The sequence below is a fragment of the Globicephala melas genome, chromosome 5, assembly GCF_963455315.2.
Source record: "Globicephala melas chromosome 5, mGloMel1.2, whole genome shotgun sequence".
NCBI classification, from domain to species: Eukaryota; Metazoa; Chordata; class Mammalia; order Artiodactyla; family Delphinidae; genus Globicephala; species Globicephala melas.
Genome location: NC_083318.1, coordinates 4,704,567 through 4,730,042, shown reverse-complemented (window position 1 = coordinate 4,730,042; position 25,476 = coordinate 4,704,567). Strand labels below are relative to the sequence as shown.

At 40.6% G+C, this 25,476-nt stretch overlaps 2 protein-coding genes across 5 annotated transcripts in view; one reads left to right on the top strand and one right to left on the bottom strand.

The window, feature by feature from the left end:
* Window positions 1-1,456: 1,456 nt before the first annotated feature.
* NDUFC1 (NADH:ubiquinone oxidoreductase subunit C1) lies at window positions 1,457-7,759 on the bottom strand. The gene is made up of 4 exons (XM_030876892.2): window positions 7,642-7,759; window positions 7,019-7,122; window positions 5,447-5,526; window positions 1,457-4,394 (listed from the first exon to the last, which is right to left on the bottom strand). The coding sequence occupies exons 1-3, from the start codon at window positions 7,706-7,708 to the stop codon at window positions 5,467-5,469; spliced, it is 231 nt and encodes a 76-aa protein (XP_030732752.1). The 5' UTR covers window positions 7,709-7,759; the 3' UTR covers window positions 1,457-4,394; window positions 5,447-5,466.
* A 5,043-nt stretch (window positions 7,760-12,802) lies between these two features.
* The window catches only part of NAA15 (N-alpha-acetyltransferase 15, NatA auxiliary subunit), a 76,353-nt gene continuing 63,679 nt past the window's right edge, over window positions 12,803-25,476 (top strand). For 2 of the 4 annotated variants that reach the window (XM_030876891.3, XM_030876890.3), the window contains exon 1: window positions 12,811-13,097. In XM_030876891.3, the coding sequence (XP_030732751.1) occupies window positions 13,044-13,097 (54 nt within the window). In that variant the 5' untranslated portion in view covers window positions 12,811-13,043. Of the gene's footprint in view, window positions 13,098-25,476 lie in introns of all 4 variants that reach the window. The other 2 variants (XM_060298933.1, XR_009563920.2) reach the window with 2 other exon arrangements.

The window sequence follows — 25,476 nt, the reverse complement described above, 5'->3', positions numbered from 1 at the left end:
GTCCACATGAGTGAAATGTGGATAACTCCTCTATTGTGTTGCTGTCAGCTGTAAAGCACATTAGGTAGAAAACACGCTCAGCTAGTTGGAGAAGGCAGCGCTAGACTCTGACTTCCAGCCTGAGCCGAAGCTCCAGGCCCACTTACAATGTTCTGATGCGTCTCAGCGCGCACATGATAGGATCCATTATAGTCCACCATCTCATCTTATGGTAAGGTCCAGCGGGGAGTTTATCATGTCCTCTAGGTTGGATGTGGTCATCCCAGCTGGCAAAGGCAAGAACTGTGAGATAAGTAGTGCTACTTCTCCACATCCCTTTTCATCTTAGCTAAAAGCTCATGGCTCTTGGATCAAAGGGAATTTGCCACCTACTCTACTGCTCCTGTAGGATACGTGGCTTTCCATTTTGATGTCGAACTCTTCCCACATTTTGATGAAACACTTCCCAAGAAAGGACATGCCTGTGGGGTGTCAAATTCACTCTGTAGCAAGCTGTCTCTCCAGAACCCTGAGAGAATTTTAACAGCAGGTCTTCGCTATACAAGACTGTGTTAAGGCTGAGAGAGTAGTTTCCCGGCTGTTAGTCACACTGTTTATAATGCTGCCCTTGAGCACATCCTTGACATTTCTCTTGGTCTTGTTAGGAAAACAAGAACTTAGGGTTAGAGTTAACTTGGTTTATCTAAGATGATCTCCACCTAACTGTGATTGTTGACAAAGACAATATTAGTTTTGAAAACATATTGTAAGAGAGGGAGCTCACGAAGCTCCCTAACCACTGGCACTATTAGTCATACTTACTCAAGGCTTAAGTTCCATATAATTAAAGGCAATTCTCAAAGATTGAGTGATTTCCTAGGCTCCACAGAAAGCTAGAAACAGCTTTGTTTTTTTTTTTTTAATATTAAATCCCTAAGCTATAACCTGTACTTTCAACAGATCAATACGGATATAAAGTGAAACAATTTAGAAGAGTATCTAGGAAGACAAATTGGAAAGCAATTTGAAAAAGTGCTGATAAGCACGCTTTTTTTTTAACATCTTAATTGGAGTATAATTGCTTTACAATGGTTAGTTTCTGCTGTATAACCAAGTGAATCAGCTATATGTATACATATATCCCCATATCCCCTCCCTCTTGCGTCTCCCTCCCACCCTCCCTATCCCACCGCTCTAGGTGGTCACAAAGCACTGAGCTGATCTCCCTGTGCTACCTGGCTGCTTCCCACTAGCTATCTGTTTTACATTTGGTATGCACGCTTTTGATGGCCTAAAATATTTCGATAAAATGAAGGAGAAAGGGCAATCAAGATGGTAAATTCTTAAACTATTCTTGGAGGTTCCTCAGTACTCTTCCCATCTATTCACTTTCTCTTCTGTAGTAAAATAAACATGACATTCCCTACCCCTTCCATATTTTCCTAAGGCTACCATAACAAATTACTACAGACTTGGATGGCTTAAAACAACAAACTTTATTCTCTCACAGTTCTGGAGGTTTGAAGTCTGAAGTCAAGGTGTGAAACATGCAGGCAAGAACCCTTCCAGCTTCTGACGTTTACCGGTAATCCTTGCTTTCCACATGCATCACTCCAGTCCCTGCCTCCATCATTCCTGTCTTCTCCCTGTGTGTCTGTGTCTTTTCTCCTTAGAAACATACAAGTCACAGTGGGCTAAGGGCCCACTCTACTCCAGTATACTCATTTTAACTAATTATATCTGCAAATACCCTATTTCCAAATAAGGTTACATTCTGAGATAATGGGGGCTAGGACTTCAACGTATCTTTTTGGGGACCAAAATTTAACCCATAACAACTTCTTATACTTAAAACTGAGCTCCTATAGCTTGGTTTTTTTTCCTACGGCAACTTAAGAAACTAATTTAATGACTATCTCACAGACACTGAATCTGAAAAAAAAGGTCCAATTTTGATCTAATAAAAAACTTGACAACATTTGACATATGAATTTGTCTGTTCTTTTTTATGGAAATTCTTTTACATTATTGCTAAAGGAACCATCACTTGACCAAGTTCTTCTCAGGAGTTGTGTATCAGAACGATTCTTGTTCAGTCCAGCTAAAACATCTCAGTTTAAGAGACTCCTGACTGTAGCCCTCTCTTTACAATGTGGGCTGGGGAAGAGACGGTCTGTGTGCAAAGGAGATAAAGCACATAGGCAGGAAGCAGAGCCCAGAGCAAACGTCTGGATAACATTTGAATGCCAGGCCCCAATCATTCCTGGGCTCAGGTGCATGCCTGTTACGGCAGTCTGTGAGTCACTCTGTATCCTCATAACCTTCTTTTAGTTTAATGTAATTTGAGTTAGGTTTCAATATTTAGTTTAGAAAGTGCCTCTCACCAGCGCCCCTGTGTGGCACAACTCTAGGAGGTGTTACTCAAGAGTAATCTGCATCTGTACTGTCCAATACGGCAGCCACCAGCCCCATGTGGCTATTTAATGAAAAGGAAATAAAATTAAAAATATGCAGTCACATTAATCGCATTCCAAATGCTCAGTAGCCACATGGGAGTAGTGGCCACTACGCTGGCTAGCACAGGCAGAACATGTCCATCACCGCAGAAAGTTCTTTAGGACAGCCCTAGTCTTCATGAATGGCTCCCCCTGGAGTTACAGGCACGATCAAGAAGAAAGTCCACACAGGGCAGCTTTATATTCAAGGCCTGACATACAGTAAATCTTGCTTGTTAAAGCTGTATTTTATTTCCAACTAAGGTTATCAGTTTCCAGAATTTCAAGCGTCTTAGAGTTTTCTGTTCCCTTTAGGGATATGAATTTTAAGTGTCTCTTTTAGGGTAAAGTTCCTTGAACTGGGAGTTGATACCTGACTTCTTGGTCCATTACCATGTGACAGTATTAGTTTCCTACTGCTGCTATAACAAACTTAGTGGTTTAAAAGAACACAAATTTATTATCTTACATTTTTGTAGATGAGAAATCCGACATGGGTCTCACTGGGCTGAAGTTAAGGTGTCAGCAAGGCTGTTCCTTTCCGGAGGCTCCAGGGTAGAATTTCTTTGACTTCTCTGTCCCTTGGCTCTTGGCCCTCTTTCATCTTCAAAGCTAGCAATGGCCGGCTGAACCATCCTCATATCACACCACTCTGACACATACTGGTGCCTCCCTCTTCCACTTCTAAGGACCCTTGTGATTACATGAGGCCCAACCAGATAATCCAGGATAATCTCTCCATCTCAATGTCAGCTGATTAGCACACTTAATTCCATCTGCAACCTTAATTCCCCTTTGCCTAACCTAACCTAACATATATACAAATTCTGGGGAATAGGACATGGTCATCTTTAAGAGTCCATCATTCTACTTTCCAGTGATACTGGGCAAATGGCTCTTTTCCTCTGGTTTTTGCATTTGTAAAATTATGCAACTGGTCTATATAACCCCCTAAGGTCCTTTCCAGTTCTACCACCTAGGACTCCGAATTGACAAAAGTTAATAGTTACTGTTTTATCTGGTCTTTCACTGAATTTGGATTAAATACTTATTCTGAGATAAGGTAACTCTGACTTTATGTTCAGAAGTGACTTCCAAAGGTATTGGGCCGTGAATCTCCCAGAGTAAGTGTTGGCCAGAGCCCAAAACACAAACAAAGCCATTTATAAGGCAATGAAACTTTCTATTTAACATCAGAATGGAGATACAAATAATACACTTTCAAATGTATAGTATTAATACATTAAGTGTTTAAATTATATGTTAATGAAGTGGCATATAAATAGGTGTTAACTGATTCACAAGAAAGGGTTTAAATGAGGGATAAATGAAGTGTTTTTTCATTTGTCTCTATTAGCTCTCACCAACTCCTTTTTTTGAATAGTCTGTTATTCATTGGATGAAAGTCGTATGAGCAAAAAGAGCCAACTGTGGCCATACTGGTGTTAAAAACAGTCACCCAAATGAAACTCATTCAAACTCAAGGAAATGGAGTCAGAAGAAACTCTGGTAAGAAGAAAATAGTATTTGGGTTCTTTTGTATTTTAAATAATAGAGTAGGAGTAGTTCTATCATCCTGATCACTAAATAAGTGTTCTGATTAGAAATCAGAAGTTGATAGAAGGACTAAATCCTCAGCAGTGATTTTTTTTTAAATCTATATCCTTAAAAAGTTTTCTTACCAATGACCCAATTATCAAACGGCACTTTCCACATTAAAATACTTCTAGTAATTTACGTTAGAATTGACATTTTATACACTGTCACAATGTACATAATCTGAAGAATACAGAAGTATTTTTTAATTTAATTATGTGAAACACAAATGCTGACTTGACATATGTTCACATGTAACTCTTTCTCTCAGTTTACAGCTCAACAGATTGGTGAATCCAGAGGAACTGCTATAAACACTAATACCTATAATGGAAAAAAAAGAAAACTGTAGCATTAACCAGCAGAAGTAATATTAAAATTAGACCATTCTGAACAATGCACCTTAAAGTATCAGGGGAAGTCTAAAAAAACAAATCCACAAAGAATATCAACTCCTCATTTTATCTAAATTTTAGCAAAAAAAAAAATTTTTTTTTAAATCTTAACTACAGGAGTAGCAAAAGCATCTGGTTTTGATTTAAAAAACTATTTCATTTTTATCTCTTGATTGACTGAAGTAGTGAAATGGGCAAGGTGATAATAATAGAACAAAATGTACATCTGTGATTACTATTTTATTCTCCAGCACATATAAGTTATCTACTTTAATCAACCTAATCCAAGAAAGCTGAGATTTATAAGGATGATTTTCCATTTTACAAAAGGATTAATATAGGATTTCTTTAAAAATATTTTCAGAAATATGGCACACATATACATATAAAATAAACTCACTCTTTTAAATAACAGACCATGCAGTGTATTCTGTCTTATTCACAGCTAGGTTTTATCAGGAATTGTCCAACTGGGTGTTAGTTGTAATGACAATCATAATAAAATCGTCATGCAGTAAGAAGTTTAACAATTGAATGCCCTGTTCTCGTGGAATTTTACACTCATGTGTGGTATATGACAAACAGGTATTAAGAAATACATACACAAACAATGATAACTTGTCCTAAGTGCTATGAAGGTACTGTGTACAGATTTAGGGAAATATTAGATTTAGATTAGATTAGATTTAAGGAAATATGATTTAGATTAGATTTAAGGAAATATGATTTTGGTTTCATTCTTAAGCACAACTTCCTTTGAACACAGTCAAAGTGTAATGATTAAAAATGATTATGCTAAGAGATCCTTGAGCCAAGGTATTAATTCATAAATTAATTCATAAATTAATTCATAAATTTGTCACAGACAGGAATATAGGTGCTAAAAAGTATAAACCTAATGAAAAAAGTCAAAACACATTATTTAAAAGAGGTCAAATTAACCTGCATAGTCTATTCAATCCTAGAAAATCACATACTTACTGTATCAGTATTCCAAAAGTTTATTCCAACCCATTTCTTCTTTCATACTCTAAAACATCTTCATTATGTTGTTTGATGAGCTAGAAGTAGGTAAGAGTTAAAATTAGAAATGTAATCTTCCTGGCAACTTAAAGAGGAGAAGGAGAAGATCAACTAATGATATTTATATTTTGCAAGAGAAATAAGGATAGATTAAAAGAATTACAACTATTCTAGTTAGAAATAAAAGGCTAAAGGATACAAAAGTCCAAAAGCTATGAATGATATGTACTTGTTCACCACAATCTGACATACTATAAATTTGAGAAGGCAACCCTTAAAAGTTTAAATCCAACTTCTGCAAATAAATTACTTCACTCAGTGGGTAATTAATGGAATGGAGAGCCTTACCACAGAGGGGCTAAAGCAACAGGACAGAGCAGAACCTGGTTATTAGATGGGGTTGGTGGATGTGTACTATACTTCTAACCTCAGAAGTATGATACTGTGAGAGAATGACCAACCCACAACCCCCAGTTATATATGTATTAATTAGATGTCACGGAGGACAGCCGCTTTCTCAGAACCACTGTCTGACAGAATATGCAACTAGAACGATGGCTGATATAGGGTGACATGTGTTGCAAAGATCCAATATCAATCAGAGCTCTCAGCAACAAGTTTCTTTTTAGGAAAACTTTAAGAACGTATAAAGTTACATTATAACAAACGTTATTTTGAAAGGATTAGTTACTAAGTTGTAAGTAACTTTCAACATCTCTTCCTCCTTTCCATGTCAAAGAGCTGAACCACTTTAATGAAAAAAATCCCAAATAAGAGATCTAAGAGTTGGAGGTGGGCGGCAGTGGAGGAAATTCCAAAACAAAAAATTCAAATACTAATGTAACACAGATACTTTTAAAATTTTTATCTATGGAGAGACAGTATTTCACAGTGGTCTACAGTGTAGCCCTGAAGTCAGGGAGGACTTGGTTTGGCAAATTAACTTCTCCAAGTGTTTCCTACATCCGTAAGAGGTCAATAATAATAGTACTACCACATAGTGTTGTTGAAAAAATTAAACAAGTTTTTACAGGTAAAGCATTTGGCATACTGTAAACAAAGACCAAAAAAAAAAGAAAGAAAGAAAAAGGCTGCTACACACTAGGTACAATTTCCAACAATGTATTTGCACAAACATTGTTAAAATCTTGTATCTTGTAAGTCCAATGGGATTTAATTTGTATAGCTTGTTCATTTACGATCTGTCCCTATGGCATCTGAAAAAAGTGCCTTCATAAAACCCCAACCTGCCTCCATCTTTATTAAGAAATAAACTAAAGGATAATTAATATGTAGTAAAACCGCCATTCACGACAAAACCAGGCGAAGGAACAATGACAGAAATTTCGGCCTCATTATACTTTCTCGATGCCTCTGAAAATATTTTTTAGTCCTTGGAGAAATAGATTATTAGCAGTTACATAAATAACCTATGGTATGGGAGATTTGCTGCGCAACATTCCACCTCACACCGGTACTTGTCCTCTCCAGCGTGCTGGGGTAGCACGATTTAAGGGAGTATATACTTACATAGATCCACAAGAAAACGGAGGTGCCCAAGGTCAGTCCAACCTTCAGCCAGTCAGGGCTGCCTTGTGGCGGTTCCCGAATGTAGAACTTTGACCGCGCTGAAGCTGAAAGGGGACAAAAAGGGTCTCTAAATCTGTAACTTACCACCCTGTCGGGATAAACCTGACATTTACATGCGTATTGTCGCTTTTAATTCCCCCTTCTACTTCCTCATTTAAACAGCCACAGAAAGAGAGGTTCAGAGATGCCTAGTAACTCGCCCCGGGCCACCAGCAGGGCCAGACCGGGTAGCGCCTTCAAAGCCTCGTACACGGGCTTTGGCGACCCTCCGACGTCTCGGGGGTGGGCAGATAGAAGCGCCCCGGGGAGGGTCTCCTTCTCCCGCGTCTGCAGGAGAAGGGACTCAAAGTCCATTCGCCGAAACCCCGAGGGGTCGGACGGCCCTGGGAGGAGGGTGGGCAGCGGCTGACGGGGAGCCGAGAGGCGCGGGTGGAGGCGGACCGGCGAAGGTCACTGCCGGACAAGCCCGGGGCGCAGCCGCCTCCTGCCCCTTCGGGGCTGGGTTCGCCCTGGGAGCCGCAGGCTGGAAGGTCGGGGCGGCCTGCTCGAGGAGGGACACTTACAGCCGCTCAGCAGCCTGGCCGGGGCCAGCAGCTTGGAGAAAGGGCGCAACAAGGCAGACAGCGCCATCTTGCCGGGTTGGGCTCCGCCTCCTCCAGCCCCGCCGCTCTCGGGGGTCGGCGTCCGGTCGAGCGCCCCCTGGCGGGCGGAGGCGCGGAACCGCGGGCTCTGCGGCCGCGCCGCGTGCGGGCGCTAACCCCAAGAATTGGAATTACCGCCTGGTACTCTAGCTCTTCTGGTCTCAGCCCTCAATCTGCACAGTGGGATTACGAAGGAGGTGATTACAAGGGGGAAAATGAAAGGTAGTTTAGCCGCGTCTCTGTCCTCGGAGAGTTTATTTCAGACCCCCACCCCAGGGACACTTACAAAGAGAGTTACCAAAATCTTCCTGCGTAAGCCGGGAAACTGCAAGTGAAGAGGGTTGAACAGTAGCATTTTGATCGAATTCGGTGTTTCAGGCACTGCGCCTTAATGCATCATTTGATTTACATACACTATCATTTCACTTTCCCAACGGCCGCAGGACACGCCGTGATTATCATTCTCAATTTATAGATGAAGCTCAAAAGACAAGCTCTTCCTCCAAGGTGACATATTATATATACCTCATATTTGAAACGACCTCTTAACAGTTCCCAAAGTCTGTTTATACGCACTAGCACAGTAAAGTCTCACAACGCTGTGAGGAAAAGAGAATCCTAGTATTTCAGAAGTGCCCCGACCAGTTCAAGACCACACAGCTGGGGAAGTTGGGACTCGGATTTAGCCCACCCAACAGGGTTAGACAGTCCCCTGAGGCCATAAGCTGCAGAGCAGGCTCAAAGTGCCATGTTCAAAGCTCCATTCATGCTCACCTCTTTTTAGCTATATGATTTTTAGGCAAATTACTTAACCTCTCCAGTTTTATATCTGGAACAAAACACCTACGCTATAGGGTCGTTGGGAAGCTTAGAGCATGTCTGGTGGTTTTAAACAACTTGCTTTTGCCTATCTCTTTGAAACCTATTGTACTGACCAATAGGTTTTATTTTTCACAATTGAACCAGATTTTTTGTGCATTTAATTCTCGATTCACACTGAGGTGTAAAGGCCATGTAAAAATATGTATATTTTTACATATTTTAATTAGGTTTAATCTTTTAAGCCTAATGTCATTTGGGTTCATTTTAAGGGCAAAATAAATGTTAGCAAATCTCTTTTTCTTTCTATACTTTCCTTAGCAATGTTATTGAAAAAAAATTGTTAACCAAAAGTTATTGACCAAAAAAGTAAAATAATCGTTCTATGTTTTCTGGTTCATTTTTACATGCAACTGATGGCTACATAGATTGCTAAACTGTGAGTCACTTTATAGTTTGTAACCTAGTTTGAGCCTCCTGGACTCATGCTCAAGTAAGCAAACCACGCAACTAACATGCTGAGTCAGTTGTTGGTTCTCAATTTCTTGGCTTCTTGTCCACTCAGCAACCTGTCAGTAGTATATCCTTTCTACCCCATCCCTTGGAAGTTTATCCTGACACAGCTTTTGCTAGAATCCAACAAGTTGGAACAGAAGCCACATTTAGTCAGAGCATACAGAACCATTAGGCAAATTACTAAACTTCACTACTGCTATTGGAAAAGCCTGTTTTGTTCTTTTGCCCCCTGTATCCTTTTACCAGTGTATATTTTGGGAAAGTGATGAAGTATAAGCACATTTCTCTCAGCATGTTGGAGCTGATGGAACCCTACACTTGGAGTAGGCAGCTGTAGGTGAAACTCCATCTTGAAAAGAATCCTGATGAAGCAATTTCAGCCAGGAGCTAATAGCTGTGATATTTTGGTAGACGTTGCTACGTGACATTCATTTAAGCATCCCCAGAAACTGAATGCTAACACCTTATTAATGACACAGGCAGAGGGTTCCCCCTTTCTAGTTAGCAGCTAGAAAATCAAATTTTTATTTTATTTTTACATATACATGTATCTATTCTTTTTCAAATTCTTTTCCCATTTAGGTTGTTACAGAATATTTAGAAGAGTTCCCTGTGCTATACAGTAGGTCCTTGTTGGTTATCTATTTTATTTTATTTATTTATTTTTTAAAAAATAAATTTACGTATTTAATTTATTTTTGGCTGCGCTGGGTCTTCCTTGCTGCGCGCGGGCTTTCTCTAGCTGCGGCGAGCGGGGGCTACTCTTCATTGTGGTGCGCGGGCTTCTCATTGCGGTGGCTTCTCTTGTTGCAGAGCACGGACTCCAGGCATGCAGGCTTCAGTAGTTGTGGCTCACGGGCTTAGTTGCTCCGCGGCATGTGGGATCTTCCCCGACCAGGGCTCAAACCCGTGTTCCCTGCATAGGCAGGCAGATTCTTAACCACCGTGCCACCAGGGAAGCCCTGGTTATCTATTTTAAATATAGAGGTGTGTACATGTCAATCCCAAATTTCCAGTCTATCCCTGCCCCCCACCCTTCCTCCCTGGTAACCGTAGTTAAGTTCGTTCTCTAAATCTGTGAGTCTGTTTCTGTTTTGTAAGTAAGTTCATTTGTATAATTTTTTTAAAATATTCCACATATAAAGCATATCATATGATATTTGTCTTTCTCTGTCTGACTTATTTCACTTAGTATGATAATCTCCATCCATGTTGCTGGAAAATCAAATTTTTAGTCCCAGATTTTTCCACTGGGAAACATCTTACTCAACTCACATCTCCCGGGGGAGGGTTAAAGTAAAGCCAGAGTTGAAAACAGTATAAAAGGTAAAAGTGCTTCCTACATGTTTACTGATTTATGAAGCATGAGAATACTATACATCAAATTCAAATCTGGAGAGGGATAGCTGTATCTGAAAGTTTTTATTAAAAAAAAAAAGCAATCACAAAAGGTTAACATTTTGTAAATCTGGGTGGCAAATACATAGATTTCTTTTATGTTTGTTTCTAGAAAATGTAAATATGTAAAGATGTAGAAGTGTCAATAGAGAACCTCTTACATATATGAAGATGGAGGAATTTCACTCTATGTACCCCTTTTGTAGAATTAAAGTTTCCAAAGTTATTTCTTTATGGTGAATTTATCACAAAAGTGATATGCAAACACATGGTATAAGATGAATGAAATAACTACCACCACCACCATCACCATCATCACACCTAGCCTTGGATATGTTAACTCCCTGCATAGCTGTCATTCAAAGCATAAGCCGTTACATGGGCTCGCTATTTGTCAAATAGTGGTACCTATCAGAGTAGACATTTTATTGAGTTCAGGCTATCAAATCACTGACTGTGTGGTCCAACTATCTGTAGGTGCATTTTAACTAGGATGTTTATAACTCACATAAATGTTGAATCAGACTAGTATTCACTGAGTCTTAAAGATTGTTATTTATTTGTCATTAGCCAAAAGGAACATATTTGCCAAACTATCTTGCTAGCTCATCTATTCAGTTACTCAGCTTCTGGTAGAAACTACAATTTGTTTCAAAGACCGGAAATTTTCTTCCCCCAAGGTGAAAATAGAATATTATTTACAGGAGAAATTTAGAAAAACATAGCAAATAATATTGCCAGAAGGACTTTTGGATATGAAGCTAGAGATTTGGAAACCCAAGTTAGTAGCTAAGCTAAAATTATCACCTTAAGTGAGACAATTTTTCTACTTTTTAATAGTTCAGAGAGTTGAAAGACCTGTTGGGGGCGGTGAAGTTTGAAGGTTACTAGTAAATAACAGCCGTTTTATGAATTCTAAATTTGTTCTTAGTTTTTTTTTTTTTAAAGCTAAAGTTAAAAAACTGGCCGTATTTCGAAACTCAAAAATGGTTTCTTGTACATACAATTTTCTGAATGAAACTTTTAAAGAGACATCACAGAATTTGAAGAAATTCCAGGATCTGACTTCTAAAATCTTACTTATGCCCCAGGCAAAAGGAGAGGGCGTGCAAGATAGCAGCTAGAAAACCCAAGTATTAGTCGCAGATTTTTCCACTGGGAAACATCTTACTCAACTCACACCTTCCATGGAGGATTAAAGAGCAAGCCGAAAACAGTAAAACATCTGTGTAACTATGATTAAAAAATCAAAGCTACTGCATATATTGTATAATGATTCATGATGCACAGAATGCGACTACTGATGGAATTCAGGATCTGGAGAGAGATAATCAAAAACAATCAAGGATAAAAATGGCTCATACGATGTGAAAATTTGTAGTCATCAACAGAATGCCACTTTTAAAATAGTTTTACTGTCGAGTTTTAGTGAAATGGCTTGAAGAGACTCTATTAGGTATCAGTCTGACCTTGCTTACTGCAGTAGTTCTCTAGTATCCTTGCCAGATACTCTTCGGCTTCCTAAGATCTAAGGATTTCTAATGACGGGGAGTCACAGTATTAAGCACTAGCTTGAAGCGAGTTCCAGGGGAGTCAGTGACCTTGAATTCTTCACAACCCAAGGTGAGTCATACAGTCCTCAACACTGCATTGCATGAACTCGGCGATGAAATAAAAACACACACTTTAACCTTCAGATGTTTCTTTGGCAGTGCAAACATGGTACTTCGGATCTGGCTGACTACCTTTCCAGGGTCCTCTTAAAGTAATAAAAGTAAATCACTGATGCCCCAGCCAGGCCCATTTACTTGGTTAACTCTTTCACGCTTTTCAGACTCCGGTAAGCCCCATCCTCTCTGGATCTATTTACAAGTCCCCACTGTGGTGAAACTTTCATTTCCCCTCCGCCTCTGCTGCTTGATTAGGCACTTGGTCCACGATCAAACACACCGCTTTTTGGACACCGGGATTTTAGCACTTCAGGCTCAAACTATGATTATACAGACTGGAAGAGTCTACCCAATGAATGAAAAGCCAATCTAGCAAAAAGTAGTGGAATCGCTACTTTTGATGCGGAGGGGGTCGGAACCGCAGTTAGCCACTCTCCCCTCGCTCCCCCGGCGCCTCGGAGACAAGAAACCGAAAGGATGGGCGGGGCCTGCCGCGACCCTCGCGGCCTGCGCGGACCTGGGCGGGCCTCCAGGTTTCCCAGCAAGCTCCAGGACTGAGGAGGTGGGGAAAGGAGGTCATCGCGCCTGCGTGTTAGGAGGTGTGACCCGGGTGGGAAAGCTCTCCACGTCCGCCATTTTGGCTGCCTTCTGTCGGTCTGTTCAGTTACCACGTGAACCGCCGACGGAGACCCGTGGGGGGGGGGGAGGCGGCGGCAGTGTTAAGTGAGAAGGGAAAAAAGACTACGAGGGGAAGGGGGTGTCTGGGTTGGGCGACGCGGTGACACCCGAGGCCCGGTGGCGGCGGTGGATCGGGGCAATCAAGGCTGAAGCAGCCAGGGAACGACGGCGGCGGCGGCGGCGGTCGGACAAACAGACTGACCGAGCCCGGCGGTGGCGGGAGCAGCGGGAGGAGCCGGAACGATGCCGGCCGTGAGCCTCCCGCCCAAGGAGAACGCGCTCTTCAAGCGGATCTTGGTAAGTGGGAGGCTCCGGACCAGCAGTGAGGAGGATTTAGCCGGTGCACGGGCCTGTCACCCCTAACCTCGGTGCAGGGGCACCCGGCCACCGCCGCCCGGGACCCCGCCTTCGTGCTCCTAGTCAGGCCGAATGCAATGCCTCGTCCCCTTCTCGGGGTTCTCACTTGGGCCCGCGCGCCAGGGGCCACGGGCTTCCTCCTCCCGTCCCCACGCTCCGGAGGCCGTTGTTCCGGAGTAGGCCCCATTCTCCTGGCTTCGAAGCGGCCGGTTTTCATGCGCCCTGAGCGAAGGGGACAGAGGCCTGGCCTTCAGCGGGGAAGCGGGCGACACGGGTAGGAGAGGTGGCCCGGGTGGTTTGGGAAGCCTGCCGGCAGGCCGGGATGGCACGCTTGGAAGGAACAGGTGGTGCGGATGCGGCACAGCTCATTCATTGCCCAAGCGCGGCTCTCCCTCCATCGTCCGTCCCTCCCTCTTCCTCTCCTCTTGGGAGTCACCTGTCCCCGCCCGGCTCGGGGTCACTGAATGACCTGGGAGGAGGGAAGGAAGAAAGGCGTTCAGAAGAGGAGAGGAAGGCTTCTAAACGACAGCGTCGATGGAGTCAGTAGGAATGCTGAGATCTGCAGCTTCTCGGCCTCTTTACCTCCTTTCAGGAGTAGGGGAGACACATTTATTTCTTAGCTTCCGAGCGGGAAACATCACCCTCCTTGGGAGGTGGGGCCCATTGCGAGGGGGCGGTCCAGTAGGAAGTGGAAAGTTAAGAGCTTTCAGCGGAGAAGTTCTGGACACAGATTTTCTTGTAGACCGAAGTGTATTAACACTGACGCAAGAAGTGATTAGCAGAGAAAAGAGAATATAAGGACTTGTGAAATGGATCTTTTTGACGCTAGCTCAGGCTCGATAATTCCCTGCATTTCACTTTGCCGTTTGCATTTTTTTTTTTAATAACCGTAAATGCGATGATGTTTGGAGGGGCTGTTTACACTGTAACATCTGCTTTGTAGCTTTGGTGCTATAATTAATACTTTGTAGCACGTTTTTTGTTTGGCATCTAGTGTGTGGGTTGCCACTTTCGTGCAGACACTTCTTTATGAAAGGATTAACTGCATTTCCCAGACTTAAGACTTCCAATTTGGAGTGTGTGTACGAAAGTGTTAGTTCTTTCCTCTTGTAATTTAAATGTATTTCATTTGTTTGAAACGTGTGACAGCTCTGAGGATCCGGGTTTTCTAGAGAAAGGAAAGTAACCCATGCTGAACTAACTTTGATTTTACAAAAATATCCATATGCCTACAGATTTAGTCAGTTCGTGTGGAAACATACAGGAAAGTTGCATCCAATACGGTGTTAACTCTTAGTTACTTTGAAGTCCTTATTGCCATTTTTTTTGGTTTCAAGACTAATTGGAGTGTAGGTAGGACTATAGCACCTTTCTACCACAGCAATTTATTTACTTTTACAACTTTTAAAGGAGTAGTTGTTCTCTCCATTATGATAGCCGTTAGCCACATGTGGCTCTTGTACACTTGAAATATGGCTAGTGTGATTGAGAAATTGAATTCTTAATTTTAATTAATTTAATTTAGTCTCAAGATGTTTCAAGATTAAGGAACACCCTGAGATTAAGGCTAACAGCTAGTGTAAGGGTCAGGAATGCAACTTTTTTCCGGCTGCGTTGGGTCTTCGTTGCTGCACGCGGGCTTTCTCTAGTTGCGGCGAGCGGGGGCTGCTCTTCGTTGCGGTGCGCGGGCTTCTCATTGCGGTGGCTTCTCTTGTTGCGGAGCACGGGCTCTAGGCGTGCGGGCTTCAGTAGTTGTGGCACGAGGGCTCAGTAGTTGTGGCTCACGGGCTCTAGAGTGCAGGCTCAGTAGTTGTGGCGCATGGGCTTAGTTGCTCCACGGCATGTGGGATCTTCCCGGACCAGGGCTCGAACCCGTGTCCCCTGCATGGGCAGACGGGTTCTTAACCACTGCACCACCAGGGAAGTCCTGAAACTTTTTTTTTTCCACGGCACTTAAACCACACCTGCCTAGTTCTTTGTTAGGTAAAAGGAGTTGTAGTAATTGTTAGGTGGCTACACATATTGTAGGTACCTACAAATGCTGTAGGTAAATTATTTCATGTTATTTATTGCTTTTGGAAAAAGTGCTGTTTCTACAGTTAATGATACTTAGGTTGGACTTAGTTGCAGATGAAATTAAAATTAGGAATTGTTAACAAGTAGATTTCCATATGTGCATAGGAAGGTCAGCTGACTTTAGTTTCTATGTGACAATAATAGTTTTGCAGCCGAGTAAGGAAAGTGACCTTGAAATTGGTCTTAATATACTTTTACGCATACTGCATGTGTTTAGAATATAACAAAGAAAAAATAAAAAATGGAAACGAAGTTTTACCTGCTCTGAAGTCCCCTTTCTTCTGTATACAGTAGGTAATCAAATGTTTGAACTAGAATAAATTTGTTTAAAAGTGAATTAGAGGGACTTCCCTGGCAGTCCAGTGGTTGAGACTTCGCCTTCCAGTGCAGGGGGTGTGGGTTCAATCCCTGGTCAGGGGTGCTAGGATCCCACAGGCCTCGCGGCCAGGAAGCAAAGGCATAAAGCAGAGGCAGTGTTGTAGCACATTCAATAAAGACTTTAAAAAAAAAAAAGGTCCACATCAAAAAAAATCTTAATAAAAAAAGAAGTGAATTAGAAAACAAAATGCAATTTTGATATAATGTAAATACACTACATTCTTATGAAACTCACAAAATACTTTTTTTAAAAGTCTGTAAAGAATCTTATGAGAATAAAAATCTGATAATGTGGCAAATTCACTGATTTGTTTGTTTTGTTTTAGACTTCTATCCTAAATCCTTTCTGGAATGGATATAGTATGAACGAACACAGAAGTATATGTTTTTATATAAATTGACAAAGGATATATATTTTTAAATGCTTTATTGTGTTAGAAACCTGAAATGTTCAAGACATGATTCTTTTAGGTTAAAAGTAGATTAAAATACTTGTTTGTGCAGATTATTTCTAGAATAGAATATTCTGGTAAAAAAAAAAATGAATGACTACAGTTTAGTTTTCACTTGTAATAGACAACATGATATGTGCAGAGAAGCAGACAAAAGCTAATAGGGAACTGAATTTAACGTTTGATTATGCAAGTATTTCAAAGCCTTGCAGTCTTGGCCATTATTGGGGATTACACAAACTAAGTTATTTGATGGTATAGAGTTGCCATCCCAAGTATTACTTTGAAGACTGGTTAAAAGCAGTTTCCACAGAGGCAGACATGGTGCCCTGTATGACTGGTGGACAGGAGAGCTACTGGCCAACCAGCTTTAACAGAAGGGATCTCTTTGTTTAGTGTGCATTCTAATTTCCTTTAGTATTTCTGCTTCTGATAATGCATTTCTTAGCATTGATTCAAATATATTTTCTTTGTTCAAAAAAGTGCTTTTGGACATAAAAAACTAGGTTATAGAAGGGATCATATGCAAAGGACTGTTTGTTCAGAATTTTCTCCCCCAGATAACGGCATAGTTCATTTCTTCTCTTATTTCTTTTAGAATTCTGCTCAGATGTCCTCTAAATGTTATATTGAGGTCTTCCTTGACCAGAAGTCCTCTTCAGCTCAACCTTCTTACTTTCTTCCTCGCTTTATTTTTCTCATCACTTATCATCATCTGACATATGTATACAAGTAATTTATCACATGTCTACCATAATTAAAACGTAGGTTTTATGAGGATAGGGATTTTGTTCTGTTAATTGCTATACCCCCATGAGTTAGAATAACGTACCATGATACGTATTCAAGAAATATTTTTGCATAAAATCAGTGTTAAGACAGTGACTATAGGGCAGGAAAGAGAAATTGTAATCTTTGGATTTTGTGCTTGCATAAAGACGTTTGGAGAAGGGAGTTAGTTAAGCTGGGCCTTGGCATTGTAGAATACATTGTTATATGAGGTAATTGTAGGGTATCAGGCAGAACCTGTGTTACCCGGTGAGACCTTGGAAGTTTCATTTATTAATGAATCATGGTATTAGGTTTGTTTACATGGTCTTTTTCCCATCACAGAAGCATAAGAGGAAATTTTTATTGTTTCTTTTTTGGTTGTGTTAGAATTGGAGGAGAAATGGTATCTGGATTAAACGAGGCTGTTTGTCATGAGGAGCCTGTTGTATGAGGCAGTAAAGCTCAGTCATCTGTAGTTTCATACAGCTCTAAAACTGATTCTGACACAAAGTCAGGGGTGAGGACCAGTGTATATGATATGATGAGACAGGAATATAACATGTTAGAAGGGAGAACATTTGTAATTTAGAGTTGCTTTGTGAGTGTTTTTTAGAAAATTTAAAGATCAAATTGAATTCTTGGAATTTGGGAAAGGTGTGCTGGGAAGCTGGTGTTGCAGAGCAAGCCACTTAACTAATCAGTGACTGTAGCCAACCCTCAGCAGCCACATCTAAATACAACTTTGCTCTCTATTTGTAGGCAGTAGCCCTACTGAAGAGAGAAAAACTTAAGATTCTTAGTGAAAAATGGTTTTAGAAATAATGTCAGTTGCCAGTGCTGATGGTAAGAAGGACAAGTGAAGAGATTTAAAAGAGTGATGGTTGTTAGTATATATATTAGGATGTGGAGGGGAGGCAATTTTTGCTGTGACTGTATTCTTTTTTCCTTAATTAATTTTATTTATTTATTTTTGGCTGCGTTGGGTCTTCATTGCTGCGCGGGGGCTTTCTCTAGTTGCGACGAGCAGGGGCTACTCTTCATTGCGGTGCGTGGGCTTCTCTTGTTGCGGAGCACGGGCTCTAGGTGCACAGGCTTTAATAGTAGTGGCACGCGGGCTCAGTAGTTGTGGCTTGCAGCCTCTAGAGCGCAGGCTCGGTAGTTGTGGACACCAGGGAAGTCCTGTGACTGTATTCTTGACTTCTGGGAATTTCCCTGGAATGTTGGCTGTACATTTACATTTAAGCTGTTTTATGATGCACGCTGTACAAACTTGTATTGAAGTTGTAACATAAAAAAAAACGAGTTTAACTTGTTGCATGTGGTTTTTCCCCTTTAGGTAAGATATGAATTGTATCTTTACTACTTAATTTGGAACTAAAATAATTCCATAAAATTTTAATTTAATAAAAGCAATCTTTTTGTCTATTTAAAAGTGAAATATAAATTGCGATATAGAAATAAATGATGGAGAGGTTAATGTTTTTGTTATCTGATATGCTCTATTCCACTGAGATTTTCTTTGGTAAGTATAATAGGAACACATTTTCAGTTGAGATCATTTGAAATTTCTACTAAAACCTACTGGGGAAATTATAATCTTATTTGAAGCGAGTGATATATATATATATATATATATTTTTTTTTTCCTGCAGTACGCGGGCCTCTCACTGTTGTGGCCTCTCCCGTTGTGGAGCACAGGCTCCGGACGCGCAGGCCCAGCGGCCATGGCTCACTGGCCTAGCCGCTTCGCAGCATGTGGGATCTTCCCGGACCGGGGCACGAACCCGTGTCCCCTGCATCGGCAGGTGGACTCTCAACCACTGCTCCACCAGGGAAGCCCTCAGTGATAATTTTAATCTTAAAGATTGTTTGTTTTTATTATAGAGGAGATTATATAAGCATTTCTCTGTGTAATCTGTAAGAGTTGTTTTATCTGATCGTGTATAAAAGGAGAGATGAAAGTTTGCTTTTAAGAATATAGACCTAAGAGACTTACCTGGTGGCGCAGTGGTTAAGAGTCCGCCTGCCCATGCAGGGAACACGGTTTCGATCCCTGGTCTGGGAAGATCCCACATGCCGCAGAGCAGCTAAGCCCGTGAGCCACAACTACTGAGCCTGCGCTCTAGAGCCCGCGAGCCACAACTACTGAAGCCCACGCTCCTAGAGCCCATGCTCCGCAACAAGAGAAGCCACCACAATGAGAAGCCCGCGCACCACAACTAGAGAAAGCATGAGCGCAGCCAAAAAAAAAAAAAAGTATGCCCATGTGTTTAAAAAAAAAGAATATAGACCTAGGGGGAAAAAAACCCCTCCAGGCTGGTTGTGTACTTCCACACATGGTGGTGGTTCTGATTTAAGAAAAAAAATGTTTCCCCTTATGTTAATGGCTTTCACTTAATATATGGTACCCTTTTTTTCAGAGAGATCTCATTGAAGATTACAAGATCACCTTTGGTTATCAGTGCTTGGGAACTGAGTCAGAATCTTTAAGAAGAGGGAAATGAAGTAAACTGATGTTTATTGATTGTCTATTTTGAGCCAGATTCTATGTCAGGCTTTTTTTCCACACTAGCTGATATAAACCTTGCATTACTCCTTTGAGGAAATGGTAATAAGTATAGGCAATACTTATGATTACATTGTCTAAAGTATATTTCTGATTGCTTTATATGCAGTCAGTTGTGCTATATCAGAACATACGGGTTCCTAAAAGTCAGTGCACTATGCAAAATCAGGTAATAAAACCCACAGGGCTTGTGGGGAAAGTGGAGTCGGCACAACACTTAAAAACTTCATTGATGCCAAATTAGGAACCAAGGTAAGAACCTAATAGAAATGATAGCACAGTTTTACATATGTAAAATGGCTAACCAATATGGAAATACTCTAATGTAAATACTGCCTTTTACCTTGGAAAAGACCTGAAGTTTGCTTGTAGTGGTAGGTGTCAGAAGGATTGCAGCTGGTGAATTATTATGAAGTGATGGAAGGAAAGTTATCTTAAATCTGAGAGAAAGTTGTAACACCTCATAACCCACAAGGTGAACTGAGGGAGTTTTGATGTTTGAGGTGTGTGTCTGTGTTGTGCGTGCCTATGCAGCTCGTTTCAGCTGGGTGCAGTTTTCTGTGTTCATCTAGTATTTCTGGTGGACAGATCCCACAGAAGCAAACTTGAAATTTAGTATGTTCAAAATGTCGAATTATCAATCGTGTGGGAGCAAATATGTGTTTTCAAAACTAGTATTGTAGGGAACGGGCCATACCTGAACTTACTTAGAGGTCAAACAGCCTGGGTCTGGGTAGCTCTTCCCTCACTCTGAAGTGTGTCTGTTATTATTTTCTTAAATTTTGGTTGCACCAGGTCTTAGTTACAGCAGGTGGGCTCCTTAGTTCCAGCTCCAGGGCTCCTTAGTTGTGGCACGTGGACTCCTTAGTTGTGGCATGCATGTGGGATCTAGTTCCCTGACCAGGGATCCAGCCTGGGCCCCCTGCATTGGGAGTGCAGAGTCTTATGCACTGCGCCACCAGGGAAGTCCCCTGAAGTGTGTCTAATCTTGCATCTAGTATCTGAGATAGTGTCACATTCTTTGGCAACTTAGTTGCCACTGCCATTAAGGAGACTTAAACTTCAAACATTTTCTTTGTTAGAAGAAGCTTTGTACCCAGAGTATCAAAAGTTTCAGACTAATTCATTCTAAAGATTTTTGTGGGGTGGCTAAGTAACACTTTTAAAGCAGGAAATAAAATATTATACGTTTCTTCAATTTGTATTTTGAAACAGTTTTGATGCTCAATGGGGGAAGCCTGGTGTGGAAAGAAAAATAGATGATGGGTTTTAATCCTGACTTTGCTTTACTTTATCTTTCATGTTTTTTAAGCCTTAGTTTGTAAATTTGAGTAAAGAGAGAAACAGTACTTTTCTGACCTACCTCACTGGTCAGGTAGTGAGATATGTATAAAAGTCCTTGGTAAATGGTAAAGCATATGTATTAGTAAACATCTGTTACAGGTGTAGTCTGTTAAGGACGTTAGCTTTTTCATTGAATTGATCTCATCTTGGTTTTATGTTATGCTTTGTATTCTGTTTAATATTATTATTTAGCTTTTGTATATTTTTTGTTATTTAGGAAGGTTTATATTTTTGTTTTAATCAGTTTTATGTTTTATAAACTTTTATGTTTATACCTTTAAAAATTCCTGGGAATTCCCCGGAGGTCCAGTGGTTAGGATTCGGCGCTTTTACTGCCGTGGGCCCGGGTTTGATCCCCGGTCAGGGAACTAAGATGCTTCAAGCCACGTGGCGTGGCCAAAAAAAATTCCTTTCGTCCTCTTTTTTTCTTACTTAGGGTGTGGAGGGGAGGGAATTTTATGCTGTGATTGTGAATTTTATGCTATTATTTTATTTGTCACCTATAAATAATCCATTTTCTTCCCCCCCATTTTTAAAAATTATGGTGAAATATGCATAATATGAAATTTACCATCTTAGCCATTTTTTAAGTGTTCAGTTCAGTGGCATTAATAAGCACATTCACATCATTGTGCAACCATCAACCCCGTCCATCTCCAGAACTTTTTCATCTTCCCAAACTGAAACTCTGCACCCATTAAACAACTCCCCCATCACCACCTCTCCTCCAGCCCCTGGCACCCACCATCTGCTTTCTGTCTCTGTGGGTTTGGCTCCTCTAGGAACTGCATGGGAGTGGGATCATACAGCATGTGTCTTTATGTGACGGGCTTATTTCACTCAGCACAGTATCCTCAAGGTTCATCCATGTTGTAGCAGGTGTCAGAATTTCCTTCTTTTTTAAGGCTGAATAAAGTTCTGTTGTATTTGTATACCACTTTTTGTTTATCTATTCATCTTTCAATGGACATTTGGGTTACCTCCACATTTTAGCCATTGGGAATAATGCTGCTATGAACATGGGTGTACAAATCTCTCTTCAAGACCCTGCTTTCCGTGCCTTTGGGTATATACCAAGAAGCAGATTGCTGGGTCATATGGTAATTCTTGAGGCATACCATACCGTTTTCCATAGTGGTTCCCAGCAATGCACAAGGGTTCCAGTTTCTCTACATTCTTGCCAACACTACTGTTTTCGTTTTTGTTTCATAATAGCCATACTAGTGACCATGAAATAGTATCCTATCGCAATTTTGATTTTCGTTTTCCTAATGATTAGTGATGTTGATTGTCTTTTCATGTGCTTATTGGCCATCTGTATGCTGTCTTTGGAGAAATGTCTAATTAAGTCCTTGCCCATTTTTTAATTGGGTTGTTCGTTGTTGAGTTGTAAGATTTCTCTCTATTTACTGGCTATCGAATGACTTGCAGCTATTTTCTTCCATCTGTGTGTAGTCTTTTTTTCCCCCCAGGCCTGTTTGTTCGTTTGTTTATTTATTTATTTACTGCACCGCATAGGCATGCGGGATCCTGGTTCCCCAACCAGGGATCGAACCCATGCTCCGTGCATTGGGAGCGTGGAGTTTTAACCACCGGACCACCAGGGAAGTCCCTGTGTGTCATCTTTTGCTGCACAAAATTTTTAAATTTTCATGAAGTCTACTTTTTCTCTTTTTTCTTTTGTTTTCTGTGCCTTTGGAGTCACATCTAAGAAATCACTGCCAAATTCAATGTCATGAAGCTTTTTTTTTTTTTTTTGGCTGTGTTGGGTCTTCATTGCTGTAAGCGGGTTTTCTCTAGTTGTGGCGAGCGGGGGCTACTCTTCATTGCAGTGCACAGACTTCTCATGGCGGTGGCTTCTCTTGTTGCGGAGCACGGGATCAAGGCACGCAGGCTTCAATAGTTATGGGTTATGGGCTCTAGAGTGCAGGCTCTGTAGTTGTGACTCACGGGCTTAGTTGGTCTGCAGCATGTGGGATCTTCCTGGACCAGGGATCAAACCTGTGTCCCCTGCATTGGCAGGCGGTAAATCCATTTTCTTATGTGTGAGGCAGTGAATGAGCTTATTCTACTTAATTTTTTTTCTAGTCTCTTTTCCTCTGACTTTTTGAAGTTATTTTTACTTTGTGAGAGCATGCCATTTTATGTACTATTCTACCCGCATCAATACCTTTGTTTTAGATTTAATTCTACAATTAAATGTAGTTAATATTAAACAGCAGACCATTTTCTGAAGTTTTCCCAGTCATCTCTTGGTTGGATGAAGCTTATTGTCTAGTATAGATTCCTCAACAGTCCTTGTGGAAATCTCTTAAGGTCTTAGATGTTAAAAGTGTTTTCCTAGTGTCTTGATGTTTGAAGGACAGCTTGGCTGGGTTTAAAATCCTTGATTCACATCTTCTTATATTTCTTGAAAATAATTGCCCCCCTGTTGTCTTGCTTATAAGTTGCTGATGCCAACCTGATTTTCTTTTCTTTGTTGATGACTTGGTCTTTCTTTTCGAAGACTTGAATTTTTCTTATCTGTAAAATTGAATTGTTTTACTGAGGTATGTCTCTGTGTTGACTATTGTGGATAAATTTTCCCTTGTGGTTTCAGATTGTAGATTGATGTTTTCTTTTGAGTCAAGAATTACAGTTTTGAATATTAGTTCTGGTCAGTTGTTTCATTCTTCAGTGATCTTTGCATCTCTTTTATATTATGTTTCCTTCAATTCTTTTCTCTGTTATTCATTTGCTTGAGAAATCTTATTTTCTATCTTTTTAGATCATACATCTTGTAATTTAGTCTTCATTTCTGTGATGATTTTGTTTCTTTTCTGTTTCTTTAGTTTGTTCCTATTTTAAAACTTGTTTGCTCTTTAAAATTTTGAATATTGGATTTGAGGTGTTCTTTTATGTCTTCATTTGTTATTTATTTCTAATTTGTGATGGAGTGTTGAATCTTTCCTCTGTGTTATCGCTTTGGTTTTTGGTGTGTTTTCATCTGCCCAAATCTTTCACTTTTAAAAATACTATGTAAGTAACTTGGCATGAACGCTGGGTTCTTTTTTCTGTTCAGGTTATTTGTGATGGGTTTTACTGCACCAGCAATATAGACAATTTTATTTTGGGGTGAGGCTGGGTGGTTTCTTCAGTCTCTTAGTTCAAGAGTACCCTCTTTGTTGCTACAGTCAAATGCAGTTTTTAAAATAAGTCCCCTGTCCCACATTGCTCTGTATTGGTTCAATAAGGCCTTGATCTTCAGTGCTGCCCTCTCCATCAAACCTTCAAGTGATACTTTCTCCTTCTAAGGTGTCTCCTTCTCCAAAGCTATGCCTTACTAAAACTGCCACCTTTGGTCTTAAAGACTTTCTGAGCCGCTACATTTTGACTCCCCAGTAGCCATTGCTCTCATCCATCATGTTTCTCAGTACTTCCTTTTGACCTCTGGCTTGGGTGAACTTGGATGAATCCTGAATATTACCCATTCACTCACCACGAGGACGCTGCTGTATTCTTCTTTTGGACAGTTCCCATTGGAACATGGGACTTCTGGTCTTCAGTGTTTATGCAATTACATGTAAATTAGAGTTTTTAGTTGTCTTATCTCTTTGTAATGCTCTGGGTGATTTTATTTGCTTCCTTTCTTGGCCTGTATGGTTTTTTGTTTTCTTTTTTAAAATTAACTTATTTATTTATTTATTTAGGTTGAGTTAGATCTTTCTTGCTGCACGCGGGCTTTCTCTAGCTGAGGAGAGCGGGGGCTACTCTTCGTTGAGGTGCGCGGGCTTCTCATTGCAGTGGCTTCTCGTTGCAGAGCATGGGCTCTAGGCGCGCAGGCTCAGTAGTTGTGGCACACGGGCTTAGTTGCTCTGCGGCAAGTGGGATCTTCCCGGACCAGGGCTAGAACCTGTGTCCCTTGCATTGGCAGGTGGATCCTTAACCACTGCACCACCAGGGAAGCCCCAACCTGTTTTTCTGAGGATATGTGTAATGTTTAGAAATTAGGGGGCAGCCATTATCCTGTAAATAATTCATTTCTGGTTTTATGTGTTATGCTTGAAAATAATAGTGCTTGCTTTAAGATAATTTGCAGTTCAGGTTTTATATAATTGGGTAATTGCTTATACTTTTGTTGCTGTGTCCCCATGACCACTCCATTGTTTTCTTTAAACTCTTTGGGATTATTTATCATTGAAATAATTATGAGGTTCTATTAAATAGCTGACTCTCAATCATATGTATATACCTTGAGTTTTATTGAATTTTGTCCTATCCCTAAGCAATCAGAGTTCATAGCAGAGTTCTACTCATATTAAGCAGGAATCCTAAATTTTCCTTCACTTTTCTTTTCTCAAGTGACATAATTTAATGCTGGGGGGAAAAAAAAAGAAAGGTAAGAGAAGTCTGGCACGTTTTATAATGCATTAACAGGATTTTAGTATCCAGAAAGCAGATGGTGATTGTCACATTCAGTTCTGTGGCTAGTAAGACCTCATCTGTAATTTTAGCTTCTGGACCCAAAACTAGGAGAGATAAAGACCAACGACTCCGTAATGCTGGCACACCTCAAAAATACTGGTGTAAAATTCCCACAGACCTTTCTTGTCTTTTGTTCTGAGACTATGTACTTGTTACTTTAAATTTTTGAAGTGCCTTTTGTTTTGTGAAATACTGACAGATTTTAAAAAGATTGTTTATTTTGAAAAATAAAAATTAAGCAACCCCGTTTTTAAAATAAATTTACTTA

Excerpts from the sequence above, each read along its gene's own strand:
- NDUFC1 (XM_030876892.2), bottom strand. The coding sequence starts at position 7,708 with ATGGCGCTGTCTGCCTTGTTGCGCCCTTTCTCCAAGCTGCTGGCCCCG. Across the intron at positions 7,123-7,641 it reads GGCCAGGCTGCTGAGCGGCT|CTTCAGCGCGGTCAAAGTTC; the intron begins GTAAGTGTCCCT and ends GTCCCCTTTCAG. Across the intron at positions 5,527-7,018 it reads CCGTTTTCTTGTGGATCTAT|CTCATCAAACAACATAATGA; the intron begins GTAAGTATATAC and ends ACCTACTTCTAG.